Source organism: Camelus bactrianus, chromosome 7 (assembly GCF_048773025.1).
Source record: "Camelus bactrianus isolate YW-2024 breed Bactrian camel chromosome 7, ASM4877302v1, whole genome shotgun sequence".
NCBI lineage: Eukaryota > Metazoa > Chordata > Mammalia > Artiodactyla > Camelidae > Camelus > Camelus bactrianus.
In genome coordinates, this window is record NC_133545.1 from 69,946,368 (window position 1) to 69,968,495 (window position 22,128).

General features: G+C 34.8%; 1 protein-coding gene across 4 annotated transcripts in view; it reads left to right on the forward strand.

The window, feature by feature from the left end:
* Positions 1-19,998, forward strand: part of PCLO (piccolo presynaptic cytomatrix protein) — a 310,832-nt gene extending 290,834 nt beyond the window's left edge. For all 4 annotated transcript variants that reach the window (XM_074367559.1, XM_074367561.1, XM_074367560.1 and 1 more), the window contains 3 exons: positions 13,121-13,255; positions 13,673-13,818; positions 15,305-19,998. In XM_074367559.1, coding sequence (XP_074223660.1) covers positions 13,121-13,255; positions 13,673-13,818; positions 15,305-15,445 — 422 coding nt within the window. In that variant the 3' untranslated portion in view covers positions 15,446-19,998. The remainder of the gene's footprint in view (positions 1-13,120; positions 13,256-13,672; positions 13,819-15,304) is intronic.
* The last annotated feature ends 2,130 nt before the right edge of the window (positions 19,999-22,128 follow it).

The following is a 22,128-nucleotide window of genomic DNA, read 5'->3' on the forward strand; positions in this document are numbered from 1 at the left end:
GCATTTTAGAAAGTTCTCTGGGATTATTAAGGTATTTCTTTGAAGCAAAAGAAATGGAATTTATTAAAATACTGCATCTCTAAAAGTGAGTTAACTGAGTTATTATTTTGCCCCTTTTAACTTTCTTCTTTTCATTTACTAATATTTCAAGCCAGAGAAACAATTACTGGTTAAGCACTTTAAATCATTAAGCAGTCTTTAGTACTGACGTATGAATCCATTACACTTTCTGTGGTTCTGTATTGAGGGAGGCAGGGCCATGTTCTGTTTGGCTCCTAACTGTTTCAACTGGTAGAAAAAGTTTAAAATTCTTTCAATTACTGCAAGAAGCCAGGAAAACAGGAACAATTGTCAACAATTTATTTTCAAGACAGATAGCATTTTCTTCAAGAGTTCGTTACTTTTGATAGTCCAATAGTTTGAGTTCATTTCCTTTTAGTTAATGATGAAGTGTCTGGGTCAAAACTGAGGTCAAGTTGTGCTATTCAGTTTGATTTGGGGACCGCTGTGATATTTCTCAGCCAATTTACAGTTTGCTTTTCTTAGGGTTAGCTGTGAGGTTATCAGAGTAAAATTAATATGAGTCTTTGCTCATTGGTTTTGTGGATCTGGACTATGATCTGTTTTCAGTATGTGTCTTTCTTGTGACTTTAGGAATATGGATTAGCAATCTTAGATTGAGATTTTTCTAGTATTTGATTTGATATATAAAACTTACATAGCTAACTTTAATCATTTCCTTGCTCATAGAATTTTTTCCCTTACTAAAGTGTGTAGATTCATTAAAAATAAGATATTCTACTAAAACGTCCCTGAAAATAATTGTATTATAAATTAAGAGAATAGCATGAGATATAAGATAATGGATGGGAGGTTTTAATTAAAATATGTTTTAAAAAGCTCTGGTTTTCAGTGACAGCAAAATGAATGCTAAGAAGCAGGTACTAAAAGGCTAAAAAATGCCCAAAATATTGAAGGAGATCAATCAGAAAAATCTATTTTTTCCATCTAAAATGATGTTCTTTCTGGCTTTGTCTAGGAAAGAAGAGATTTCTTTATGTAGGAGACACAGAATGTGCAGGCCTGCCCTACTTTCACAAAACTCGTAAATTGTATTAGGCCAGGATGCCTGACTTATTATATAAAATATCTCCTTCAATCTGGGTGATTTCAAATAAAGGCCTTAATGAAACCTTACAGAACTCTTCTCCCTTGGAAAAAAAATGCTAATGAGACCATAATAAAATGCCTTCTCCTTCAGCCCCGCTGAGCCCTAAGACACAAACATGTACTGGGCTGCCTCTCCACGGCTTTGAGTAACAGAGGCCGTGTGTGCACACACAGAACGCAGTTAATCAAGTGGCTAAAGGCACTGATCTGGGGTGAAACCGTAGGTTTGAAAAAAAATCCAAAATACCTTCAAATCGGTGGCTTCAGCTTAGTTTAATAGGAACAGCATGGGTTTTGAGTCAAGCCTGACAAAGCTCTTTCCTCAGAGCTAGATGGAGACCAGTTTTGCTGTAAAGATGAGAGAAGTTCTACAGATTCATTCATTCAACATCTAATTCATTCGAGGTGTCTTGTCTTTGGGCTAAAAAGACAAGGGCAAATAAGGAAATCTTCACACGTTCAGGCTGTGGCAGTCTATATACATAAAGTGCGCACAACAGGAAACTTGTTTAACACACTGAATACGTTGCTGATACCATTTAAGTAAATCGTAACTCCCTACATGCAACAAATCAAGAAGTCTATGATCACAGATTAATGCTTTGGAAAGGAAACAGGTAAGCATTTGTTTCCTGTCTGTACCTGGTCTTCCCAGCACACCTTCCCCACAAACCCTGAGACCCTCCCCACAAAAAGCCCCGAGTTTCCTCCCCCCGACGTATGCACACTCAAATGCCTGCACATGAATTTAGCACATAATCGCTATCACATAATAGATAATCCAAATTTTGGTAGTTACTTTAGGGCATCTTGCTGGAAACATCTAATCTAGCTATGTGACTTCTGGCAAATTTAGCCAACCTAAACTCCACCGTCTCCCTTCTTTAAAGTGAAGTTAGTAATACCTCTGTCTGTTTCAGATAGTTTAGGAAGAATAAGATAATATGACTGAAATTTACTTACATTGCTTTAAAATGTGTTTAGCTTGTGTTCTTTATCCATAATATTATAGTACTATTTATTCACTCAGTTACAGATGTGTATATAGTAAAACTGTAAGAGAGTGGAAAATTATGTTTCTTGAAATATATTTGGGATAAGGATTCTTTTTTTTTTTTTTGAATACCAAATATATTGAGTGGCACTATCAAGGAATGATTTATATCTAATCACAAAGGTTTTTATAAATCTTGTCTTGGAAATTCTCCAACACTTTATTAATGGTTTGTTTTAGGAAAAAGTGCTGGACCCAAGCATTAATGGTCATCTGTTACATACAAGGTAGACAAGGAGTCACATAATGGAGCTAGCTGCATGGTGTCATTTTCAAGTAAGCTAATTTATTGAGAGTCGGCTTCCTGAGATCTTACAGGGAGTGTACTTGGAACAGATCTTTTGGCAAGTCTGGTAATCTTACTCGTATTGAATTTCATCTCCGGGTATATCGTTTTCTAGAGGCTCTGTTCAAACCATTGATATGTCTTAAACTTACTTCTCAGAAACATGTTTTCTGGACAAAGGTTCTTAACTGTATAGAACACTTTCTATGTAGGACTAAATAGATGGGACTCAAAAGTAGGACTTAATACACAACAGAATGAAGAAATTATTCCATCTTTGCTTCCCCCTTTTAAACATTAAATTACTAGACTAAACCTTTTAAAACTATAGTTTCTCACTTCTTCTCTTTAATCCTACATATAAGGTGTCCTATACAGTTAAGAACCTTTGTCCAGACAACATATTTCTGAGAATTAAGTTTAAAACATATCAATAGCTTGAATACAGCCTGTGGGAAACAACAATATACCAGGAGACGAAATTCAGTACAAATAAGATTGTCAGACTTGTTAAGATCTACTAGCTGTCCCTGCTACTTAAGGGTATGGTATAAAGAAAGCCTGAAGTGCCAATTTTAGATAATTATTGAGTACCACCGTCAAATTAGTGAGTGCCACTTTGAACTTTTGGAAGGAACAGATGTAATTTCAGCCTGGAAGGTAAAATTTATTATAGAGTCTGGCGTAGGGTTGATAAAAGTGGTTGGAAATTATAGAGAAAGGAACTGTTGAATAGAACAGATTATACTTGGCTTCCTTCCTTTCTCTAACAGGCTCAGTGAAGTAGAAAAAGAGTTGTTTTTTTTTTAATCCATTTAAAAAGTCTTGACATATTCATATTTTTTCTTTTGTTTGTTTACTCTCAATAAATTGAGCAGTTGAGACCTTGCTAGGCTTAAACTGTCAATTACTTCTAGAATGGATCTTCCAGTGCATCAGATGTTGAGAAATAAAAAGGATTAATGCTTGTTGAATAATTACTGTTTCAGGCATTGTGCTGACAATTTACTTTGTTGTACTAGCTTTTTTTTTTAGAAGATCATCATTTAGACTTGAAACTGATAGAATAGAAATAAATGAAATGAAGAAAATGCAATTCTACATGAGGGAATATACATCACCACTGTGGCTGTTGACAAGTATTAGGTCACTATTAAGACTTTCTGTAATGAGTAGGCTTAGAAATCGTCTGAGTAAACAGACAAAATTATTTAAAGCAGAAGATACTTGGTAGAGGGCTAGGACTAAATATTATTTAGATAACATCAGAAAATGTCTAAAATTTATTATTCTATAAAGCTGAAAGAGATCTTATAAATACTCTATAAATAATCTTATTACATATTTTCATTTTACAATGTGAGGAAATATAAACCAGAGATATTTAATGACTGGCCTGCCATCTCACAGGGCTAGAGGCCAGAATCCCTGATTTGGAAAATCCATCTTAATTCCATGTTGGACTTTTCTTAGAGTTGAAATGAGTGATAGGTGCTAGGTAACAAATTATGAGGTGATAGACTGTCAGAGCTAAATATGCATCTTACCTAACACCCGTGCAGACTGCATCAGCTGGCACCTGCGGCATTGATATGTAGTGTTTATTAATGAAAGTTTGCAAATGCAAAGAAATTGAAGTGTTGACAATTTTATCACTCTGGTTTTTTTTTTTTCCTTACACAGACTTTCCTTTTACAAAGTTCCATTTTTCTTTACTTTTCCACATTTTGTTCTCTTCTAGTTAATTAAACATTGCCTTTAAAGAGATTTTTGCCTAAAATGGTCTCGCATTGGCTAAAGTTGCTCAGGGTACAATATAATTCTTACAATTGTGGGAGAGGGTAAACCTCAATTTGCACTCCATCCAGTTAAGTGTTAAAAATACCAATAATGTAAATAAAGAAGAAATATTTTCTTAATCGATAGTCACTTTTTAAAAATCACTTTTTATGTTTAAGTCAATTCCCTATGGAATCTCATAATTATGAGTATTTCAAGAAGTATTTATTGCTGTTTGGTTATTAAATATAAGTAACCTGCATAATCTCATGTGTAAAGGAAGACAGTAACTTCTAGCAGTTGTTTAAAAACCAAAATGATTGCTTGCTATGCCTTCTCTGTGGCTAAAACAAAATAACAAAAGAGCCTCTGAAAATCCTTTCTTTCTGAAAAAAACAGTTTTAAAAAATGAATATTCTTGTGAATGAGTCAATGTTTTAAAAATCTGATTCATTAGAAAATATAAGGTGTTCATGACATAATAGAACCCTGTGTTTAAAATCAGAAGAGCTAGATTAAAGTTCTACCTAGAACATGTAACAACTTGGCAAGTTACTTAAAACACACAAGCCGCTATTTTCTCACCTGTAAAATGAGGATTATACCAACCTTATTTCTTGCTGTGGAGTAATGATTGCGTTTTGTTCATTGTAATTTTTTTAAAAATACACTTCTCTAAAAATATAAATTAGTTGGAGATCTAGATATAGTTATATATATGTGTGCATACAGATAAGACATACACTTTTTTTTTCAAAGATAAAATATATGTAAACCTTTTTTTCCTAAGAAAACAGAAAAGTGGAAAAAACACTGCATATCTTAAAGGAATATAAAGCACCAGAGAGTGTGAAAAAATAAAGCTGTGGAAGATAAAAATAAGCCAATTTTACAATTACACTTAGTTGGAGCACTTCCAGCTAGCTAAAGAGACAAGAACCCACACAGTTTTGTTAAAATGGAAGTGAATTATTCATGTTCTTTGTCAAAAAATGATTATATTGTTTTTTAATTTAATAGAACATAAACAGTGAAAACAAAGGAATAGCTTAATTTCAATAAGTATTTTAGTCATGTAAAATATTTCAATAAAAAATTTCACTAAATATTTTAGCCATAGTTTATAAAAGATCTAAGTTTAAGAAACAAAATTGAAAATATTAAGGGGTGAGTAATTGTGTTGTTTAATCCTATATTTCAATTTTAAATTTCATTGATTAACTGTCTGCTTAAAGAAAATCAACATTTACACTTTGTTCCAGTTTCCTCTTCTGTCCTTTCAGATTTCATCTTTCAGTTTTCCCTTCATTCCCTCCTCCCTCCCTCCTTCCCTGTCTCTCTCCTCTCTTTTTCTTTCACTCATTACAATCTACATTCTTGACATATTCTTTTAAATATTTTAGGAAGGCTGTTTCTTTTATACACCAATGTACTCTTACAGGGGACTTAATTTTTCCCCCTGGATTTTTAAAGAATGTTTTCTGTATCCTTGAAGTAGCTTATCAATTGATCATTATTTCCAGGAATACGGACTGATCTGATCCACAGATTCACTCTTCTGTTATTTCGGATAAACACCTCTATATTTTAAGCGGATGTTATTTTCTGTTCTCTCGAGTTTACTTTTTCTGTGCCGTCAGTTGTATGGGACCATATTTTTCAGTTCTAACATCTCTATCATTGCTCTGTAACTTTTTTATTCTCTATTTCTCTTTCTCTATTATGTTAAGCCTTTCTTTTCTCTATGTCAATGATACTGATTTCTGTGTTACTTAATTTTGTTCCCAGGATGTTTCTAATTCACTAACAGTTTTTAAATGGGATTACTTGTGCTTTGGCTCTGTAATCCCCACGTTTCTCCATACCTATTATTTTGTCCTCTCATGTCTGAACTGTGCTTTCTGTATCACTCATTCCTTCCTCTTCTTGTATTCTTAATCATAGCCGTGTGCCATGTTGTAGGATAGATTTCTTCTCTAGAGTAGAATTAATGTTTATCCTTTTAATACAACCAGTGCATACCTTTCAGGAAACCAAGAGACCCTGAATCTAGTCAATGTAATTTTCTACAGTCCATTTACTCTCTACTCTAAACAAAATTACAAAACATCCTCACATGCCCTCTATGTATGCCTTGTCTTCTTTGGGTCGAAGGTTCGAGCAGATCTGAAGTTGCTGCCCCTCCCACCCCCGACCCCGACCCCGACCCCAACCCCGTGAAGCCAGGGGACACAGAGGTTTCTGTCGCCATGCATGCATCTGTTTGATATGACAAAGGCATCCTGGACCGATGGAAGGACAAGCGTGATTGATAGTGACGGCTCAAGTTAATAACGTCAGCGTCCTTCGAGACCACCTCTCGCCCTTTAGGAGAAACAGTAAAGGGCAAGCTGGAACGATCTTTGAAGAGGAGAAACTTAACAAGAACCTCACAAGTATCACATTGTGAAGCATGTGAATTTAACCTTCCAAGAAAAAACAGGCCGTGTGATGCCTCGAGAACTTTAGTTAGCACGTTGTTAGTTCCTCCTTGCTTCGCACGTGAGGAAGTGCAAACCAGCAACAACACGCCTGATGTGCTCGGCCTGTTGGAGGCTTAGCGCCTATAAAAGAGGTTATGGCCTCTCAAAGTGAATGTCTCCCAGAAGAATCTGTCTTGCTGTGTCATTTCTTAATGCTCATTAATGTGATCAATTCTGTCCTCACCTCCTATCGGCTCCAAATGGTGGGAGTGACTTTCCCTCGATTCTCTTTTCACCTGTGAGAATCCTCTTTTTGCCCCCCCCCCCCCATCCCAGTTAGTTTGAGAGATGGAGCAGTAGTAGTTCCACCCGATTTTCTATGGCTCTGAAGGAAAGAAAAGGCTGTTTACAGGTAGATTTGAAGCCCTGGCTGACTAGGTTTTGCTCGCTCGCTTGAGATGTGGTTACAGTGTTTTGCCAGCATTCGGTCCACCAAGCCCAGGTACGTCTTATTCCAGTGGAACGATTCTCTCAGCTTTGGATTTGCTCCTCCTTCATCCTGAAGCTCCAGGAAATGGGAAGCACTGGTGGTTTTTCCTGTTTCCACTGAAACCCTCGGATCTTCCTAGTGAGGAGCCAAAGCTGCCCGTTCGGAGGGTTCAGCACCACTTCCCCGGGGCTGCCTTCCTCTCACTGTCCATCCCTCCATTCTCTGGGATGAGGATTTGGTGATAATTCTCAGGGTTTTGTCAACTTAACTTTCTTTTCCTGGCAACATTTTGTGATAGGTGGTCTGGTCCGTGACTCCTTTGAGCCGTGCCTTCCCGGAATCTGCCTTCCATCCCTCCACACCCCTCTCAGCGTTTTCTGGCGGGAGACTTTTTTTTGCTTGGTTGCTACTGGTTAATACTTTCCTAAATTTTACTTTTTCCCCCAGTTTCTCTAGGTATTAAAGAACGGAGATTCTAAGATCTGCCCTCTTTTCTCATTTTTATCTTGAAGATTCTTCATTTTCCTGTGAAGTTCTGTAAAATAAAACAGATTGATTGGAATGGGCGTGTTTATACTTATTTAAAATGGTTCAGTAACCAGAACTGGATGCTCCCTCACAAGTTCAAAGAAATACAGTAGATCATATTTGCAGCTTTAGTCTGTCAAGAATATATCAACAGAATGTGAGCCGATCGTATTAGGGTATAGTCATGAGACTAAAATGTTTACACCACTGAGAGGAGAGTAGTGTTCTAGTTAAAAGGCCACATGTCACTCCTAGATAATACTATTAAGGCCACGTGGCATTGACTAAATTCATTATTGATTTTTCTATTTTGTTGATGCCATTCAAAGTGCTATAATTTTGATTCATTCATTTTATCTACTATTTTTTCTGTTTTCTACCGCATTAATTTTAGTGTGTCTCTTTATTATTTGTTTCCCTTTACTTTCTTTTCTATTACATTGTTGTTCTTTTTCTAGCTTTTGGAGGTAGAAGTTTAAATCAATTGCATTTTAAAAGCGGTCTTGATAGTGTTGATGCATATGTGCATTTTCTTCTGATCATTGCTTTAAGCGACACAAGTGTTTAAGACGCTGCTTTTCCTCTGATCATTACTTCAGCTCTCAAGGATGCGGATAGTGTTTTCATTATGCTTATTTCTTAGAATTTCTCTATTTTCTTACTGTATTTTGCCATTCAGCCAAGAATTGTTTCTTTGAAGGCTTTTTCTGTGTGTGTGATCAGACAGTGTACTGGCTTCACTGTATAGAGCTCACTGGTGTCTTCTTTGTAACTCAGGGCATAATCAGTCCACATGATCAATGTTCCATGTTTAGTTGAAAAGAAGGTATTTTCTCTCATCAGCGTGTAGTGTTTAATATATGTATAAATCCATAAAGTCTGCATTATTGATTGTGGTGTCTCAGTGTGGTGAGTCGTGACTTATTTTAGTCTCCATGGCCTGTCCTGTACTGTGAATGTTGTGTTACAGTGTTTTATTATTACTCACTTTTTTTTCTTGTACATCTTTACATCCTATTTTGTAGTTCAACCTTATTTTAGTGGTGCATAAACATTCATAATCGTTGTGTCTTCATTATGATTTACGAATCTTTAGCTTTTATTGTAAAATGTCGTTTTTTGTCTTGTTTACTACATTTTGAATTGATTTCTATTGTCTCATAATAAGATACCAAGCCCTACTCTCCTATTGTTTCCATACATCTGACACGCTTACAATTTATGTATTTGTGACTATTTGAAACAAAACTAAACTGTAGCATAGCATAGCCTTCTCAGTCAACCTGCTTTCTGAGTCAACCTGCTTTCTGAGTCAACCTGAAAGTCTTTTTTAAAATACGGTAGCTAAACCCGTTCATGTTTATTGATATGACAGATATGTTTAATCACAACTTCGCATTTTTGTTTTATAGCTATTGTGTATATGATGTTATATCTGCTGTATTTCTTTCTCTGTTTGGTGTCTTTAATTCTTTTTTAAAAATTTCTTTTGTAGTTAAGAAGCTTTGTATCTTTGTTCCAGTGCTTGTCTTTTTCTTTATAACTTTTATAATGTTGGCTCTTCTTACTTAACCATTTACTATCTGGCTTGTCAGTTTAAGTGGTACCCCTTGTCACCTACCTTTTGTCTCCACAGAAATCCATACTCTCATTCTGCTTGCCCCTTTCTCTCCTTTCTCCGTCCATTTTCAGTCGGTCAGCGTACATCACTTACATGCTGTCTTTCCACCCACCTGTCCTCACTCTTATCTTAGTCTCAGTTCTGCAGTTGAGTATCTTCCATACTCACCATCATTCCTTCAGCTGAAGTCTCTCTGGTTATCTCTTTGATTTGATGAAATGATCCTCTCACGTATTTCTCGAGAATCAATTTTTCTACGGTATTCTTGAGTTCTTTTATGCTTAAAATTATAGTTTGGCTACTTGAAGGACATTTTGGCTATATATAAAATTCTTGGCTTGCACTTTGTTTTCTGAAATTTATTGAGAGGAAAACTAACACTCAGCTGCTGTGAAGTATCTGTCATCACTGGCCGCTGACTTATCATGATTTAACTATGTCTGGAAGATTTGCGTTTCAGTTTATAAAACATAGAGGACAACTTTGCGTATTTGGGGGACTTACATTAGTTTTTTGACAGAAGGAAGAGAGCAGGCTGAAATAGGGTATTGATATTTTTTCACACATCAGAGTACATCCAGATATGAAAATCTAAATCAATTTAAACAAATGGTTAATTAATCCAGGGAAGCAGTACATTTTTAAAAACCCATTTCCCAAAAGGGTGACAAAATTAAATCAAAATGATTAAATAACTACAATCTAATAGTTTTAAACTTTTGTACGTGGTGCTCTTGTTACTTTAATTGCTCTCAAAGATTGCTCCACTGTGTTCTTTAATAGTCATTCTCACAGCATGGCTCAGAAATCCCTGTGGGTCCCCACGCCTGTTGAAGTACATCCAGGTCAAAATTATGTCTAAATTTACTAAGATGTTATTTACCTTTTCACTGTGTTGACCTTTACATTGATAATCCAAAACCTGCTGGTGACTTAGCACACATCAAGGCAGTGGCGCCAAACTGTACTAATTGTGCCTGTATTTCTTTTTCTCTGTTTCTTTCTTTCTTTTTTTTTTTTTTACTACCATGCATTTACAGGGGAAAACATTGTCAGTTTTATTTAACTGGCAATATCCTTGATAAAGAAGTTAAAATTCTTGTTAGTAAACTTAGACGCTTAAGTGCATGTCTTTCTAATATTCTGTGGGATGAAGTGGGAAATAAACACAAGGCTCTTCTGCTGCACAGCAAAATATGAAGGTTGACTTGAGGAAACATTTGTGTAATTTTTTTGAGTTGCAAGCTGAGCTAGCCTTTTTTTACAAGAAATAGCATTTTTACTTGAAAGACAACAGATAAACAAACTTTGCTTATTCAGATGGGGGTGGAGTTATCCCTTGGTATCCATGGGAAATTGACTCCAGGATCCTCCCTCCAACCTCCATAAATACCAAAATCTGCTTATACTAAAGCCCCTTATACAAAATGATGCAATATTTTCATACAACTTATGCATGTCCTCCCATTTACTTTAAATCATCTCAAGACTACTCATAATACTTAATACAGTGTAAATGCTATGTAAATAGTTGTCTCCATGTGGCAAATTCAAGTTTTGCTTTTGGAACTTTCCAGAAAAAAAAAATTTAATATTCTGATCCTCGATTGCTTAGATTCATGGATGCAGAGGTCTGACTGTATTCAGCTGCCATTTTCTTAAAAATTAACAAAGTGAACTTGTCACTAAGAGAAACAATTGACCATCATTGTTGTCAATGATAAAAAATCAGATTTTAAGTAAAAATAAAATTTTAGAAAACTTGAATCTGCCTCCTTGAGCTGGACAGCTTTTCAGTATTCAGAATTCTTTGGTGATATCAGTGCTGATATTAACAAATGTGCTTTTAATATTGGATGAATTGTGTCGACATTTTAAAAACCTGCATAACTCAGTGAAGCAGTATTTTCCAAAGTGAACAAGATGTGATGTCACCAATTCAGGTATAGTTAAATGGTCCATTCAAGGTGGAAGACAGATTATTGTCTTTTAACAGTACAAAAAGTTCATTGATATGGTTTCAGATTCCACGTTTCTTTTTTTTCCTCCATTTTTTTATTGAGTTATAGTCATTTTACAATGTCCACATTTCTAATCTTAAAGAGACTACCAGTTTTTGAGTTTTAATGTAGTATATTAAAGATTGTCCACAATTATCTGAAAAAGATTTTAAAATACTCCTTCCTTTTCCAACTGTATACATCTGTCTGAGACGGTAATATATTTCAACTAAAACAACATATTGAACTGGATTTAACGTAGAAACAGGTATGGGAAGCCAGCTGTCCTCTATTAAGCCAAGCTTCAATAAAATTTGAAACAATATTAAATAGCACTCCTCACTACTTTTTTTCTGTTTTGGAAAATATGCTTATTTTTCATTAAAATATTTATAGGTATATTATTGTCATTTTAACTGAATGAATACGTACTTAAATATCTAATTTTACTTTATACTTAGTATATTTAAATTACTAATATGGACAGCTATAATTCACACAAATGTTCTTTGAGGACCCCCATTTTTTTTTAACAGTATAAAGAAATCCTGAGACCAAACTGTTTGAGAACAAAGGATCTACATCCATATTAAAGACCTTCAATAGATTCCTATTGTTCTAAAGGTAAAAACCAAATTCTTGACATAGTGCCAATCACAATGTGTTATAATCACGTGAGTATTTATTTAGTTCTGCAGCCCCGTGGTGTTGGATTTTGCGAACACACTGTTCCTTCTCTTTAGAATGTTCTTCCCCATCCATTTCACCTCTTTAATTCTTATCCTCTGGCTTCAGCTCAAGCAGGCCTTTCCTAGGCTTTCTTGTAACCAGGCTCTTGTATTTCAGAAACTTTTCTCTCTTCCTAACTATAGATTTATTGATGAAACTATGTCATTGATGGATTTCTTCCCAATAGAAAAATCATAAAACTAACAAGCATATGTACATCGGCTTACTATTGCATTCATTCTTCCTAATAGTGCTAATCACAGAGTAGGGTGGGAAATAAAATATTTGTTGATGAATGAATAAGTGGATAAATATATGGGTTAATAGAGGAAAGGGTGAATCAATAAAGAACTTGACCTAGCATGAAGAATTTCTTCAGTAGTGTCAGGTCCAAGATAAACACTAGAAAGAAACCTATGAAACTCCATTTAAATCACTTGTCTTTTCCCTTGTGCAGTTTTATTACAGTTTACTCTCGATGGCTACAAAGAAAATAGAATGGAAGTGGATATAGTATACAGTGACATTTTGTTGTGTTGGCAAGTGTTGAGCAAGCCTAGTAACGGGGAATTGTAGCAAACAACTTCCTGTATTTCATTTGACTTTTTATTTCCTATAAATTATATTAGAATTTACTATTTCTGTGTATGACTGTCTTCCTAGAGTCTCCTACAGTCCCATCTAGTACCTCTTTTGGCCTAAAAATCTGCAATTGAGTAATACTTATCTCCTTGAATTTCCTCCATATGACTCTTGTTACTAGCTTATCATTCTACTTAATATACTTTACTGTAAGTGTGTAATTTATCAGTCTCCCCATGAGACCCTTCAGTCCTTAAGGGCTTGGACTGAGTTTATTCATCTGCATCTCCACAAGGTATGATAAGGTGTTCAGCACTTGATAAACACTCAGTAAGTGAATGTATGAATGAATTACTAAACTAACCATTTAGTAAATGGTATTACATATGCCTTAACTTTTTTTTATTAAATTGTTCTAGTTAAAACTCAGGTAATGGGAGAAATCAAGATCGCATTGAAGAAAGAAATGAAAACAGATGGTGAACAACTAATAGTTGAAATACTCCAGTGCAGAAATATCACCTACAAATTTAAATCTCCTGATCACTTACCAGGTATCTAATTTTATGATCATGATCAATGTAACCTATCTAGGAATTCTTTAGGAGTATGTCCTAAATATTCTAGAAAATGCTAACTAAAATTTGGGCTGTGTACCAAATATACCTGAAAAATAGGAAAGAAGAATTAATTTATCTTACATGGAGCAAGTTGATATTTTTACCTGTTAAAAATTAGATTTTTTAACACAAACTTAGAGTAATTATTTATTATACAACAAGACAGTATCTGACTTGCTAAGAAAATTGGTGTATATTTTAATTCCTGTATGTTGTCTGAAACAAATTGTTCACAGCCTACTTACTGGCTTTGTATAAAATGTCAGAGAGCTCTCAATATATAATTATAATTCTTTCAATAAAAAATTGTATTATTTATGGACACTTAACAAGCTGAATTTTTACTTTCAGATTTATATGTGAAAATATATGTGATGAACATTTCTACCCAAAAAAAGGTGATCAAGAAAAAAACAAGAGTATGTAGACATGACCGAGAGCCTTCATTCAATGAAACGTTTAGGTTCAGCCTAAGTCCTGCTGGACATTCTCTTCAGGTAACTCATTCGGTTCCTATTTTTAAATTTCCATTCATATGGTATTTATTTCCCATTTAATTATTCAGTATGTATATGTCATTCATATACTATGTGATGTTTTACAAGTTAATTTTTAAAGTTATCTTCCCAGGGGCACTTTAAATTTCCACAGCCCACTCACCCCATCCAATCAGCTACCACATCTCCTCTAATCTAGCTGCTCACAGCCACGAACCCTCTCTGGGTCCTCATCTTTGTTACTTAGATCATTTCAGCAGTCTACCTGGCCTATTTGCCATCAATATCCTACCCTTTTAATTTATTTTATCACACTGCTGGCAGAGGTATCTTTTAAAAACCACTGGCCAGTACACATTGAAACCCTCTGATTACTCACTATTATCCTGACTCATTCAGAGTTGGCTATGGTGAGTTCTAATTGTATTGATTTAATCTTATCTCCTTGTATACTTTTCCACTCACTCTTTACTCCAGTCACATCAGAATCTCCTAATCAGGTTAAGGCTCTAATTCTTGGCTAATATTTTTCCTGCCCTCAATACCCCCTTCTCCATCTGTCTCCATCTATCACAATACTGCACCTCTTCCAATGTAAACTCAACCCTTTACTGATGACCCTGGGTGTAATTCATCACACCTGAGTCACATAATGGTTCTGCTTATCTCATCAGGCCGTTAATCCCAGTCTTGTGCAACAATTTATATACTGAACCAGTCACTGCTTGTGTACAATCAGCTTCTCCAGTGCAAGGCTTGATTTTCATTGCTCTTGTTCTGCAGCCTAGCACAATGCTTGAACATAGTCTATCTTTAGTAGATGTAGAGGCAAGGAATAAGAGGAAAAAGGGGTGAGGGGGAGGGAAGAGATAAAAAATATATCGGACAAGAAAGACCATGGTAACTGGCACTTAAATAAAGGCCTGGACTAGAGACCAATATAAGAGAAATTACAAAGCAAAAACTGCATGGAGAGGATTCACAGCGTTGAGGGAAATAAAAAAAATTCAAGGACACTCTGAAGGGAAGTGCATACTAAAGTAAAATCACCAGTAAATTAAATGCTATTTAAAATTAGTGTTATGTTCTATCTGCCTTATAAACTCTTCTTTATTTACTCACCATCCAAATAATTCTGTCCTTGAGTTAATATTTTATAAACTGGTAAACAATACACCTAGCAGGGTTTTCTGTGAAAGTTTCTATCAGTTTAAACATAAACCTCATTAGAATTAGCCACTAATCCATGTCTTGTCTAGAACTCTCCCATCCTTCAGGATGTGTCTTTGCCTTTGGGAATGTTGATGTCAATTAATATTATGCAAATCTTTTGACATCTTAGTTGTTAGTCCTCCTGCAAGTATGCCTGCTGCTTCCTCTCACCCTCACCCTTTCTTGTCTGTGTTATTTCTTTGATGAACAAATGTCCATAAAAGAGGTTGAAAATATACACATAAATATTTATAATTTTGGCTATTTTTTCTAGATTTTACTTTTTTCCAATGGAGGGAAGTTTATGAAAAAGACCTTGATTGGTGAAGCCTGTATCTGGCTTGACAAAGTGGATCTCAGAAAAAGAATAGTCAACTGGCACAAACTTTTGGTCAGTCCTACTCAAACCCATTGAAGAAATGTGTCTGCTCAGGGTATAGAAAGTGCTTTATATAATCTTAAATCAACAGTACAGTTGTATACTATTGTTCTAAGCTATGTTTTCAGGGGGTAACCATGAGAGGAGGAACAAAAGGCAAAAACATACCCGATGCCTTGTAAACTTATTGTTGTGGAACATAGAAAAAAACTCAAATGAGAAAGTTCATATATTGAAGACAAAAAAAAAGGAGCTCTGAAATCCTGGATTTCTTGTGGCTGTAAAGAAGGACGGTGAGAGAAGTTTTAATTACTTAATGCAAAAATCTTTGAGTAGAGTTGAGCTATAGGTAACTAAAGATAGAGGCGCAAAGATTAGATTGGTTTCTAATGCAGACAGAAGTAACCTTTTATGCAAGACAACTTGAAAGGAAAGAACTGAGTTTTCTGAAGTACAGAAGTCTCTCCTCTTCATCTTACCTTCTCAGACAACTAACTGTTTTGAGATTCTGACGTAGGATACACCTACAATATGTGTCCAAGGCCGGAAGCAAGGAGGTTGTGTTTGTAGGGAAAAGGGAACTGGAGATGTAGCAACTATAGCTTTTAGACCATATTGTACAGGTTTTCTCTGTGTCTAAATGTTACCAGGGTGAACAACACCACTTTTGGAATTGATGTTGTAAAAGCACATTTGTATAATTTGAAATAATGTATAGTGAAGATAATAGTAAGTAGAGATGGAGTTACATTTATCTAGAAATAAAGCCATGACTGGCTAACAAAAAAAGAATGCTGGAACCCCACAAAATATTTGGAATCTTGGCTGAAAACATCAAAATCTTCATAACTTACCCTGAAGCCAAGATATTTCCAATCTACATACCAAAGGACCTAGATCACATTGGTATGTTCTAGGAAGCATGGTAACGTGTCCTTTGTGGAACTGCAGATCAATGCATTAGCCCACCTGTTTTCTTTCTCTTCAGCGATATATTGACAGAGAGAAAATTCTTCCTCTGGCAAACCAATTATAGTAATCTGTGACATTGAGTAATTAACTTGGTATCATTTCCTGCTCTTCCACCATTTTTTTCCCTTAATACTGACTGTAAAATGAAGACTCTGACACCAAATTCATGTTCTCTTAGTGCCCTTTTTCCTACGTTAATGACAGTATCACAGTGATCAAGTTCATCAATGTTGGGAAAATATGTGAAAAAAATCAACATTATGTTGCAGTTAAAATATACTTTGAGTTATTTTAATAATATAGAATAAAAGGACCAATGTCTAAGTCATTAAAATGAAGCATCCTCGCCCCCATCAGCCAACAACATTGACGAAGGAAGTAACATGGAATTACAGGAGACACACTCAACTGGGATTAAAAGGCTGACTTTGGCTCTTGGTTCTGCCACTGACTGTGTCACCTTGTACATGTCACTTAAACTAAATTGTGCTCAATTTTCTTATTTGTAGGACAACATAATTACATATTCCTAGCCTTCCTAATGGGATGTTAGGATGATCAAACTAAGTGATCTGTGAGAGAAGATGAAAGCACATTTCCAAATAGAGTTTTTATACGTATAAGTGAGGAATATGTATTACGCAGTTTTTTATTTCTCAAATTTTATATGTGAAAAAGCATCGTCCAAACCAATGGCAAGCGCTAACATGGATAAAAGAGTATATTAGCTCCAAAACTAATTTTTTATTTAAATGACAAACTTCTTTTTAACTGAACATGGTAAACAGTTCAATGAAAATGACTTGCAAATAGGGTTGTCATAAATTAAATAAATTATAGAGATCTTATCCTATTCCGTATCCACAAAAATAAATTAATTAAATTGCTTCTCAGCAGATGCTGAGTTTAGAAGCTGCTGCTCTATTCAAGGGTGAGGTTTTAGTGGGATCAGAGAAATCATCTCCAAATATATAGATCAGCTATTGAATGTTCTCATTTTTAAAGAAAAACATACTTTAAATCTGAGAGAAATTGGTTACATTTAAGACATTAAAAAACAACTTCTAATAAATCCCAGGTATTCAGAAAGAAATACAAATTCACTCCTTTCCAGTCTGAGAAAGGTAACAGTCACTTTTTTTCCTTCTATGTTTTGGTCTCCCCTCCCCTGACAGTGCAGTGTGATTTATCATTGATACTGCTCTCAAATGAGCATGTGGCGAGGGGATCACTCAAAGATTTGGTATTGCTAGGATTTTATTTTTAGAGACCACTAGACCTGCTGATGGTTGCCATGGGTATTTCCAGCAGAGTTTAGCACTTGAGGAAGCTTATGATCATCACTCAGAATTGGGGAAGAAAAGGGTTCAGGAAGATCTCCTTCTGACACAAAGGCTCTGCTGTTCATCCTTAAAAGGAAACCCTGGCTCACCATGGGTTCTTTTCTACAGCCACTTACATCCAGAAGTGTGCGTGAGAAGTTTGTGACCAGCTAGCTTACTTCATTCCAGTTGCAGTTTCTTTTAGAATACATAAAAAGGAGGCGCCACCAGAACAAAAATCATACCTTGGTAGCTATTTGACCCGAAAGGGGAGTCTTTCCATTATAGGTGCCCCTCTGTTCCAAGAAGTGGTGATGGAGCCAGGCCAATCAAGAGAGTTATGACAGGGCTTCTTGTTGTGCACCAGCATCCCCCTTCAGAGAGGGTAAGATCCTGCCAAGTGTGCCAAGTCTGCCACTGACCAAACACCTAGGTTGTACTGGAATTGTTCTATGCAACACTGATCCTTATACGCATGCATTTCTTCTAAGTGATATTGATTACCCTTCTTACAACAAAACTATTTCTTTTTTAATTGCAAATAGGGCTCTTGGTGTTTTTTACTTTTTTGTATATATCACAGCACATGATTTTCCACTTTTTACTTTATTTATTTTATTGGAATCAGCTTTTTTTTTATCCTAATAGAGACAAAGTTTGTAATCTCTAAGTAACACATTGGATTCGTCCAGTGACAGCACTTATACCGTGAAAAGCATCTCAGCTTTTCCCACAGTCTCACTGAGTCATCAGAGACAGAAGTTGCTTCTTGGTTTAGAATTTGGTCCTCAAGAAACTTTTATTTGTAGAAGCAAAAGCACAGAGTGAACTTTTACAAAAGACAGGGATGTCTATAATTGTCGTTGCAGACATAGATAACAGTAGTAGAAAGAGGTTGGTGTTTCCCCGTTTTTACTTAAGATTAAAGAGATTTTTGGTGACTCTCAACTCTTTATTTACCATTTCAGCTTCAAAGAACAGTATCCAAGACTAAAGGGTAGTGAATGTCTTTGCTCCTTAACATTGCCCATATTGTAAGTAATCACATGAATAAATGCGTATTTTCAACATATCAGTGGATTTAATTTTGTGGATCACACACATTAAAGTAGTCATATTGTGGGGCTATTATAGCTGGTAACCAGCTGATATTGCTTCTTATTATAGGTACGGTTGTGATGACAGTGGTAATAGAGGTAGTGACACTAGGTTGGTGGTGATGTGCAGTAAAATAAAATTATATACTATATTGTGCCCAACTTATTAGAAATTATTTGATCAATGTTTCATTTCATTAAGATATCATAAAGATGTTTATAGTATTTTTTTACTTTATTATTTAAATCATAACTAACGATATTTTTAAAAACTTATTTTCATTGCTACAATGTCTAATACTCCAAAAGCAGCCAACTGCAGCTATATATATGTGTTTATAACTCTACATGTGACAGAGTGATTTTCCCTCTTTTTGAGCTTGAGATGGAAGTAAAAGAAAGCTCAGTGAATATAATTATGAGCTGTCTCTTTAATAATAACTTGCCTTTGATGTAAAACAAGAATGAATGAGTGAAACTGATATTCTCATTGAATATGACACACTGATGTCTTCTGTATGTTCCATGTTGTTATCATTAAAGGTACCCTTTAAAGCAAAATCATTTAACCAAGTGATTCCTTATCTGATAGGTAGATTGAGAGCATTTTCTTAATTCGTTACCCTGTACATAACTATACGTGTGGTAACCTAGACAAAGTGGAAATACTACTTTCATGTGGCATTCAGCATGTGAATGTGATTATTGTTTGATCGTGTCTGTATATTTGTTGGTGATGTGCTCAGGTGCTCCCACTACCAATTAATGTGTGTGTTGATAGGCTAACAGAAACACACCTGATGTTAAAGAAAATAAATTTCTTCTATGAAAAAGTAAAAACCTAATAAAATTGATTTCAAAATTAACAGTAGAGTACTTGGAAATATATCTTGTTTCTAACTGTATGTTGCATGCCGTGTTGGTGACTTGCTAATGTGTCCTTTTTTCTGTTCTACCCAAATCTCTGTGGAAAATCTAAAGAACAAATACAAATTCTTGGGCTAAAGGTTGTATAAATTTAACTGAAATACATGAGAATTGTATAAAAACTGCTTGTAAATCTGTCTTGAGTTTTACTCTATGTAAAAATATGTCTTGGTTTTGTGATTGTATACAAGATGTATCTTGATAACTAATGCAAATTGTGCTGTATAAAGGCTGTGACCTCAGCCTTACTAATAAATATTGAAAATATCAACTTGGAGTTCTTGTGTTTATCAGCTTGATAAATTGTTACTTAATATAGAAATAGAGCCTCCCAGAACATTTTCTCTGAAAATTATATCATGAATACATTCACTCTTCTAGTTTAAAAAATAGGTTTTAAACAGCATGTATATGGGAAACAGAATAAAACAAATGTATAGCTTAATAAATGATTATGTCAGGCACTCTTGTAAACACCACCCAGATCAAGAAATTGAACTTTATTAGAATACTCCCTCACTCCGTACCCAAAAATAAACTCAAAATGGCTTAAAGACTTAAACATAAGACACTGTAAACCTCTTAGAAGAAAACATATGCAAAACATTCTCTGACATAAATCTCAGCAATGTTCTCCTAGGGCAGTCTACCCAGGCAATAGAAATAAAAGCAAAAATAAACAAATGGAGCATAATAAAGCTTACAAGCTTTTGCAGAGCAAAGGATACCATAAGCAAAACAAAAAGACAACCTATAGGAGAAAATATTTGCTAAAGATGAGACTGACAAGGGCTTAATTTCAAGAATATATAAACAGCTCATACAACTTAATAAGAAAAAAAAACCCAATCCAAAAATGGGCAGAAGACCTAAACAAGCAGTTCGCCAATGAAGACATGCAAATGGCCAATAGGCATGAAAAAAACTGCTCTGAAATAATTATCAGGGAAATGCAAATCAAAACTACAATGAGGTTTCACCTCACACCTGTCAGAATGGCCATCATTCAAAAGTCCACAAAGATAATTGCTGGAAAGGGTGTGGAGAAAAGGGAACCCTCCTACACTGCTGGTGAGAATGTAGTTTGGTGCAACCATTACGAAAAACAGTATAGAGATTCCTCAAAAGACTGAAAATAGACTTACCATATGATCCAGCAATCCCACTCCTGGGCATATATCCAGAGAGAACCTTAATTCAAAAAGACACATGCACCCCAATGTTCATGGCAGAAATAATTTACAATAACCAAGACGTGGAAACAACCTAAATGTCCATCAACAGATGACTGGATAAAGAAGCTATGGTATTTTTATACAGTGGAATAGTACTCAGCCATGAAAAAGAATAAAATAATGCCATTTGCAGCAACATGGATGGACCTAAAGACCGTCAATGTAGGTAATCCAGAAAGAGAAAGAAAAATACTGTATATCACTTATATGTGGAATCTAAAAAAAAAAAAGGCAAACTAAATTATTTCCATAATGGAAACAGACTCACAGACATTGAAAAAAAACTTACGGTTACCAGGAAGGGAAGAAGGTGGGACTGGATAAATTGGGAGTTTGAGATTTGTAGATACTAACTGATATATATAAAATAGATAAACAACAAGTTTCTATTGTATCACACAGGGAACTACAGTCAATATCTTGTAGTAACTTATGGTGAAAAAGAATATGAAAACAAATACATGTATGTTCATGTATGATGGAAGCATTATGCTGTACACCAGAAATTGATACAACATTGTAAACTGACTATACTTCAATAAAAATTATATATTAAAAAAGAAATTGAATTTTAACATATTTGATGTTTTAATTCATTGAAGTTGTTACTCTTATTAAGCCTCAAATTTATCCTTTTACGCCAGTGGGTACATCACTGAGTGGACTTATGTGTATCTTATTTTATTTGATAACTTTTTTTCTATGGCAAGGTAATTCTCTATCATTTCTTTAACCTTAAAACAGTATAGGAAATCTACTTAACTTGAATTTTTACTTTTATTTTTCTTTCTATTTATCTCTGTAAAATAATTAAATTTAGGAATGCATTGACACTGATGGATCAACTTTTATCCAATATGCTATTCCTTCTCAACCTCTTGCCAAGAGCAAAGGTAGTGTCTAATATACTTATGGTAACCTTTTAAGAGCATTCTTAGATAAATTATATCTTGGAACATTTTTTAAAATGATGCATGCCAGATCTAAAAGGTTACAATTAGATAAATGATTAATAATTGACTATTTTTATCTAGGCACTTAAGAGCTGAAAATGCCTCACCTCTACACTCTAAAGATTTTATAGGAAATTGAGCCAAAATAGTTCTCTATTAAAACAATAGAACTATGATTTGAAAATGTTGAAATCTTTTCCCTCTGTTCAACTA